Source organism: Macrobrachium nipponense, chromosome 27 (genome assembly GCF_015104395.2).
Source record: "Macrobrachium nipponense isolate FS-2020 chromosome 27, ASM1510439v2, whole genome shotgun sequence".
In the NCBI taxonomy this organism is placed as follows: domain Eukaryota; kingdom Metazoa; phylum Arthropoda; class Malacostraca; order Decapoda; family Palaemonidae; genus Macrobrachium; species Macrobrachium nipponense.
The window spans coordinates 7,891,245-7,900,008 of record NC_087216.1 but is presented as its reverse complement, the minus strand read 5'-3'; the positions used below and the strand labels follow the sequence as shown (position 1 = coordinate 7,900,008).

Below are 8,764 nucleotides of genomic sequence, written 5' to 3'. Positions count from 1 at the left end.
AAATGTTTTGTCCCCTTGGCTTTCAACTCTCGGATCCCTGGCATTGGTTAAAAAACAGGCAGAGGCAGGCTTAATGAGCTAAGAATAGCACATTGCAAGGAAATGGCTATACTATTGTGTATTTCAAGATTGAACCCTCTGTGAATTCTGCCACTCAGACCACAGATAGGCACAATTCAGAAATTACCCTCAGTCCAGGACATAAGAGTAGGGGAGAGAATCTAGGTTTAGAAGGTATCACCTGAATTTAACAAGCACATTGGGGATCTGACACCTCTAGTAAATAAGTGCATTGAGTAACAGACTATATTATTGCCTGCACTTTAATAGATATCTTACAGTAGTTACACAGTTCCTAATGTACTTTACACTTAACAGCTCCCATATAATTATTTGTTACTATGCTACTGTTTTTGATGACATTTTTTATAGACCTCTTAAATTGAATGTTAAGTACAGGGGTCTGTTAACTGTGTTACTTAAAAGTAAAAATGGTCAGTTAGAATTCCAGAATCCTGATTAGACTGGAAAGATAGCAAAATTAGGTAAATGCATTCAAGAGAAATGGATTGGATGTCTTTAGCAGTTTTGTGTAGAAAGGAATGGGATAAGAGAGGTGACCAACGTGGTACCCCTTGGTTTGCCATCAGTGCCTCTTACATGGTGCATACACAATATTTCTTTAAGGTTCTTGGCAGCATCTCCTTGGCCCTCCCTGCAATCCCTTTCATTCCTTTGCTGTACTACCATATTTTCCTTCCATTTTACTGTCCACGCTCTCCTAACAGCAGTTTCCAGTGTAACCGGTTTTCCTCATTACACCTTTTAAAAAATTTTTATTCTCTAATACCTTTCAAGACCCACCTTGTAGTTCCCAGCACTTAGCCTTGGGGACCAAATCTTATATTCCATTCCTATAACTAAGTAGATCACACAATTACATTACCCACATACTGCCATAGGTATCCATTACCCAAATACTGCCATAGGTAACCTAAGAAAGAAATTAGTTCACACTTTACATGATGCAATGGTGCAATTAAAAACAAGACGTAGTTTCTAGTTTATTGAAGGATGCAATAATACATATGAAGCTGCAAAAGAAATTGCCTCAACTTAGACATTTCCGTCCATGGATAATAAAAATCTTTGAGTAATGTACAGACGTTCGGGGTTACAGTATAATGTACAATCCTGAATGCTCCCTACTACTGGAATCTAAGAGATGGCACAATGACACTGAGGACTTCTAGTTTAGTGGCTAACACCACCACCTAATTTTCACATTTCTTACAGAAAAGAGTCCAGTGCCATTTGGCTCCCTTATCTCAAAAATTGCGGGAATTCATGCAATGGTCATATTGTTACAACCACTCAATCAGTAACTCAACATTTCATTACAATAAAAACACTAAGCTTCTAACTCCAGGGCCAAGCCAACCTTGTGACCTCCCTGATTGAAATTCTTCCCATCAATTAGAGAAGAAAGAGTTAGAGTAATACCATCTCGGACCTTCTGCTGATACCCAAGACCAATCTGAGAAGAGTTATTTACCTTAGCACGAAGAGCTGCATCCTTGTCCAGGGCATACTTGCAACCAATTGAAAAACGAGTGGTGTTTGAGCCAGCAGACCATGCCAAGTCAACAGCACCTTCCAATTCGGGATTAATTTTATGGAATAAGGAACCTCCAAATTCTGCACCATCATTGGCATAAGTGTGGAGAATGAAGTCGCATGTGGTGAAACCAACGGCAAAGTTATTTTTGGTAAGTTTGGACTTAGCTGTATCAAAGGACATCTGATAGCCTACAAGCCAATTCTTGTAACTGGCAACAGCTGCACCGTTGACAACTGGGCCTCCAAGGTCTAGGGTGGAATCTAGGTTGACAGAGAGGGCATCTGTTTTGTAAGTAGATTTGAGAACACCAGACTTCTTGCCAGTTTGGGGAGCAAAGGTTGTGTTGAGAACTAGTTTCAAGCCTTTGGCAACTTTGTCTTCAAGAGCTACTTCTGTGTTGAGTGTATTGTCAGTGTTCCATTTCTCCGTGAAGGTTAAACCTGCAATTAGAAAATGCAGACTAATTTGAACATGAAGTACATATTGGTTATTTGTTACAATAAATTGGTTACAGAAGCTCTTATATCAGTTGGTTGTTACAATAAATTGGTTATAAACGCTCAACAACTCATTTATCAAGAAATTTCTCAAAGCATCTTGTGAATGGCTCTCATAGGAGCGTAAATAGTTGCTTTACAATCGTCAAATCAAAATGGATTTCATCACTGTGACAAGAACACTTCCCATAACATTACCAGCAGTCCACAATTCCCAACACTTCCAGCATTTTTTTTTTTACTTAATGTACTTTAATAATCAAAATACAGTACGGGCAGTTCCAAGGTTACATTGTTCACTTTAAATATAATAAAAAAATTAATTTACTGGGTTACAGCGCATGTTCCGGATTTACATTGCCAGTCCCAATGGAAGACTGGAACTTTAATATGGCTCCCAAATGGCAGAATGGTCAAAATTTGGAGGTAGTAATATGATCAAAAGCTCAACCAAATTGCAGCTTATGTTGACCCAAAGGATTAAGAGTAAGGGTTTCTTATGATTTTCAGCTTATGTTGACCCAAAGGATTAAGAGTAAGGGTTTCTTATGATTTTCAAAGATATCGGGTTATGCAATTTTCCGGCTAACATCACAGTGTAGGAACAGAATCACTGATGTAACATGAGGACTGCCTGTACATCCATCTCTTAATGTAAACTGAATGAATAAAACTCAAACAATCCATAGAAATTCCTTGCAATAAATCTTTTCATACAAAATGCTAAATTGAGGCTGTTGCCAACCATGTATCCAGATAGGAAAAAAATCTCATGTGAGAACACTTCACTAATCTTCCTTGGACAACTCTCCATCACAACACTACTTTATCAATCAGTTGGTCAGCCTCCAACTGAAAGATAAGGGAGAGGAGACGACATGCGAGTTTATGTTGGAACATGCTTGTTAAAAATTTTTTTTTTTTTAATACAACACATTCACCACACAATAGCCTGAATTGGTATTCACAGGAAGGATAATGCTGATGGTCCATGAGAATTAGCTGCTAGAAGTCCATTCCCAAACTACAACAGGGACCTGGCATGGCTAGGTGCCAGGGAGGGACTTCCATAGAAGTTTCAAGTACTTTGCTACGTAATGGTTATATAATTGAAGAAAAAACCCCAATGATAAACACTTCTCTAGCATCAAGGACGAAGATATGTTCCCCAGGTAGTACATATAGTGCAGTATGTGCCACAAGATTTGAAAGTGGTCAGTCATAAAGCTTGTTGAAAGTCAATCTACTGAAATATGACAAAAGGACCTGACAAATACAATTTAAGACTGAATTGTAACAACCAAAGGATGATACAAAGGAATCGACATCATCAGTAGTGAGAACAATGCATCCTTTACTGGAACAAATTATCTTAACCAAATGGGTCTCCACACTTGTGCAATTTACCCATAAACAATGCATGCTACCTGGAAATGCTTTCCAAGAAACAGCAATAACGCCCATAATTGTTCAATGGAGAGAAGGATCTTCCATACAATAGCAATAACAAAAAAGCTTTTATAATTCAAAAATGAAATGAGAAAGCTGTCTTCAAGGATGACTGCTTATTTTGAATTAAAGGCTGAAGCTTACCATAATTCCTTAAATGAGAAAACAAGAAGTGACAGTAAGAATTATTACACAATACCTTAAGGATGCGACACTTCTCACCTATAGACAATGACCTTAGTTAAATCATACTATAAAAAGGTCATAAATATTGGGCTGTTGTATAGTTCAAAACAGGAGTTGTGAGCAGATACTCAAGTATGCTGAGAAGACCATAAAATCAAATTCATTTAACTAATTAAATGAAATTTTCTAAATATACAGATGGGCAAGTAAGATTTTTTAAGAGCAAAAACTGGGGTGGAGGGGAAGAACAAACCATCAGCCATAAGAATAACAATAAAACAAGGAATAGTGAAGCAAGATGGTAATATAGCTGGGTTATGAATGGCTTCAGTACAGCCTACAGCTTGTAAAACATGACACAAATAGGTAACATTCTGTGGTATGATCTCACTTTTCAAATTCCTCCAATACAGATATAAAAATAGTGACTAACTGATGCACACTAAATAATTCACTGTGGCCAGTTTAATACCAGAATTACAAGGTGCAGCAGAATGTTACTTCTGTTCCAGCATATGATATTTCTTAAGAATATATTACCATCACTCTCCAACACTTTAGTGTTCATTTTCAACCACAGGAGACACTGTTTTGAAATATATTCATATTGATTACTTTTGTAAAATTTCCCAATTCCCTTCAGTGATCAGGCCCTTACATAGAAAAAATCAAATTTGATGAAATCATGAAACTCATACACATGACGGTAATGTTTCCTACAAATTTTATAAACTTAGGCTCTCCAGTCAAACACTGGATTACTAATAGCCACTCAGTCCTTAAAACTGTGAAGATGGGGATTAGGAGTGGTTGAACAGCAAGACAGAGATTCAGAAAATAAAGGTGAAGTACATTAGATCTAAGATGTGGATCTGGGAGAAAGCTTCACAGTTGCACTTAATGCTAACACAGGTTGGACAGCAGCTAATGGATGCTGCATACCTTGAATGATGCCTAAGGTGCATCAAATGAGATACACTGATGTGTCATAGTCTACCATTTGGAAATAACCAATAGAAGCTTTTACTGCGCTCCCATCCTGTATGCAGTTAATAAACCCGAAATTGATGGCCCACATTCCTACAGACAGTACAGCTAAGATTGCTGGGGCAAAGTTTTTGGTTCATTCATAAGCCTTTCAACCACTGACAAAACTTGTACTGTCTACAAGGAGGACTAAAGCAGCGTAGTCAGTAATGAAGACAAGGTGTCAACCTTATACATAACTACAATAAAGTTGCTTCTCATAAAGGCAATTCCAATCCTGGAATAAATTTTGTACAACATGTGGGTTGCCTTCATTGTTCAACTTCCCCTTAAAGAATATAGACTAACTAGAGATATTTAATGGCTTTTACAACTTGTTTTACCCGAAGGGGAAAAACCTACAAAGGACTAAAAGCGTGAATTATAAATGTTCAAATTTAGAGCCTAATCTGTAACTAATTGAAGGGCAACAAATATTTCAAAGATTTCAACTGAACAACTGTGGTTATTCAGTTGAATACACATTTGTCATAACTTCCCTGATGCAGAGGAGAAAGGGGATTCAACACTAATACAGCTCTTACTTGAAGTACCAAATTTTTAATAACAGTATCAAGTATATATGCAACTTGACCTAGTACAAAAATTTCCTTATGGGTCTAATCAATTTTCTGAGGAATAGGGTAGCCAGATGTGGTAATATTGCAGATATTTCTTATCATACAATCCACTGTGTTTGTATACTACGATAAAATTGTGTGCAATTTTACCAGTTTTTTTTTTCTGTTCCTGCTTAAATTGAAAATTTTCAGCATAACTTAATGAGTGACTATATATACATCATAATGTATTATAATAAAGCATTCATATTACACTTTACAAAAGTTAATTTATCAGCTGCTGATAAGTCTTAAAAAAATATATCCACTTACCATGCTCCTTGACCTTATATTTAGTTTCAAGATTGCCAGCAACTTTGCCAGATTCAAGAGCGTTTGAGCCACCAGCTGTGATTTCTACACCTGTGTTGGTTTTGCTCTTGCATTCCAGTTTCAGTACACCGAAGTGGTAGCCCTTTCCAAAAACATCCTTAGCAGATTTTCCAAGGTCACCATACACTGGGGGAGCCATTTTTCACTATCTGGAAGAAAGCAAAAATTAATAAATATCAGCAGAATCTTAGTTATTACAATCTAATTCATACTATATTTTATTCATTAAAAAAGTTTCAAATTAAATGGCTCAGATTTGAACTAATACAAAATTAAATTTTAGGCCAAAAGCCAGGTGCTGGAACCTATAAGGTCATTCAGTGCTGAAAGGGGAATAATGGAAAGGTTTGAAATGTGTAATCAGAGGAAAACCTCACATATGCACTATGAAACTGATAGGAGAGGGTAGAAAGAAAGATGCAAGACAGACAATATGAATGGAGGTACAGTAACAGGAACGAAATGGGTTGCAGCTAGGGGGGTTTAGGGACTCTGCAAAGAACCATAAGTACTGCCTTCAGTGTACACATGAACTGACAGCACTACCCCTTACAGGCTCATTAGTTATTAATGGAATGTTTCTTGTGGGTTACTTGCAAGCTCAAATGGTAGATCAAAGCAAACAATGTAATAATACATTTGATTTGTTAATACATTGTGTATGTATGGGTTGACATACAACAAGCCAGATGTCTTTTTCATTAATGGTTATATGAAGCGTAGGGGCCCAAAACTGACGAACAGCAGTAATTTCTTTGAACAGCTTTTACAAATGACCATGATATTCGAACTCAGATAGCACTATAAAATTTTGTTTGAATGGCAGTTAGTGGCTGGAACATTCCAATGTACTACTTTAATTTAACCAAACCAACAATTATGTCTGAGTTAGCCAAGAGGATGAGATTGCAAACTGGACTTGAATGTCAAATTGACATTGAAAAACAAAGTAAGAAAAAAAAAAGGAACACCTTGTAGGAAGGGAGCACAATGGAGTTGGAGAATAGTAAAAATACAATAAAGCCTTCACAGATAGTGGTTGCAAAGGAACTTTGCTATCATCTATAGCATTATGAAAGGCCACTCGTTAAAGGTTCTGTATTAAATGTCATACATCTATCCCTACTTAATGCAGTGGGCTGCAGAATTTGGTTTGGTGCATAATATTTCCTCCAACAATCATCACAATTTAAATAATATCACTGACAATAAGAGAACTCCTGCTCCTAATGAATACTGATAATAAAGCAAGCAACATTCACCTATGAATAACTAAAGTTCATGAAGACAGTAATACAGTACTTCCTTATGAGGCTGTGCTAATCAGTCTGCTGCATTTTGTATACATCAATAAACAATATTTGTAAAAAAGATTACAGGACAACATGAAAAATACAGCTTCTGCCATTAAATAATTTACTCCATGTCTCAGCTCTTGGACAGTTAAATTTTGCCAAGCTACAAAGTCTAATGGAGCTGTGTTCAAAATTATTTCTCGTACACATGGTGTGAAATTTAATGGTGTGTTCAAAAATGATGTGAAATTTCTTCCTTCGATCATACCATTTTCTGTATCTCAACAATTGGTTACTGGAGATATCCCTGATGCAAAGAACCACATATTAATGTACTTTGCACTGTTTACTGTGTGCCATACAGAGGGTATTGTATAAACGTCCCCTCACCTGTTTAGCTTTCTTTTTTGTTTTATTATTAAACCTGGTCTCTCTCATTTGCCAGTCTAACAAAATACTTTTCCCTAGTCCTCTACAAATTTCACTTATTACAATCATGTCATACATTTCAGCCCTAGAATCTACAAGAGTGATTTGGTCTCATTAAATACACTTGTATCTATTAAAGCAGTTTTAAAATAGAATAACTTAATTAGTTACGACTTTTCGGGAAACCTAATAATATAAAGTTCCTCACTGGACGAGTCGGTAACGTGCTCTACTACAGATTTCAGGTTCAGGGTTTGATTCCCTGCTCTGCCAACAAAGAATCAGAGGAATTCATTTCTGGTGATAGAAATTCACTTCCCGATGTGGTTTGGATCTGACAATAAGCTGTAGGCCCCGTTGCTACGTAACCAATTGGTTTTTAGCATGTAAATATATCTAATCCTTCGGGCCAGCCATAGGAAAGCTGTTAATCAGATAAGTGATCTGATCTGGTAAAACTAAGATATACTTAACCTACTTATCAAAACCAACAGGTATTCTGTATGTAGCTTCTCTAATCCCAGTTCTTGTCAAAAATGATGCTGCGTCAAGCAGTACTAAACAGCAATACGGAATGCTGTTCTTGACGTTTAGCAAGCGTCCAGGTCTCTGAACCATCGAGTAGTACTGGGCTGAAAATAGTGTTGTAAATTCTTAATTTGGTAGACCTTGTGATGTTTCTTCTTTAAAAGATGTTGATTGGAAAAGCATCTGTTCCCTAGTTTAATTCTAGCCCAAAACATCTTTCGCCATCTTATTTGTGGATGTTAACAAATTTCCTAAATATGTTTTTACATTTCCTTACATTTCTCAATAGCTTCCATATTTTGTTGTTCCTGTCGTTGTTGGTAGTTTCTTAGACATCTCGTGATTTTGGTTTTACTTCCACTGATCTCTTGTCCTACTCCGGTAGCAGATTCTTTTAATGGTATATACAAACTTAACATATTTTTAATGTGTCCCAAAGAATTAGAAGCCTTGCTTATTTTTCTAAAAACATTTGCAAATTTGGCTTTGAAGATGGGTCAATATATAAAATATAAAGGCTAGAGGAGGCAGCTGACCACCAACATTTTGGTGTTTTAGGGGGCCTATGCATCACTAGTTTTTATTCTGCCAAAAATTACTTAAAATGATGCAACAGTAGTTATTCCTAAATATGTTTCACAATTACAGAATAGTGTACTTAAATATTTTAAATAAAATTTACTTTTAAAGAATTTTAACTACTTTTGTGTAACAATTCATTCAATGCATGCTCACTTTTGTGTAACATAATTTATTCAATGCATACTCACAAAAATAAGG

The 8,764-nt window shown here is 36.3% G+C and overlaps 1 protein-coding gene across 2 annotated transcripts in view; it reads right to left on the bottom strand.

Moving 5' to 3' along the window:
• Positions 1–1,051: 1,051 nt before the first annotated feature.
• LOC135200780 (voltage-dependent anion-selective channel protein 2-like) overlaps positions 1,052–8,764 on the bottom strand; it is a 9,493-nt gene continuing 1,780 nt past the window's right edge. For both annotated transcript variants that reach the window (XM_064229423.1, XM_064229424.1), the window contains exons 2-3: positions 5,673–5,881; positions 1,052–2,061 (exon numbers count right to left, since the gene is read on the bottom strand). In XM_064229423.1, the coding sequence (XP_064085493.1) occupies positions 1,412–2,061; positions 5,673–5,871 (849 nt within the window). In that variant the 5' untranslated portion in view covers positions 5,872–5,881 and the 3' untranslated portion in view covers positions 1,052–1,411. The remainder of the gene's footprint in view (positions 2,062–5,672; positions 5,882–8,764) is intronic.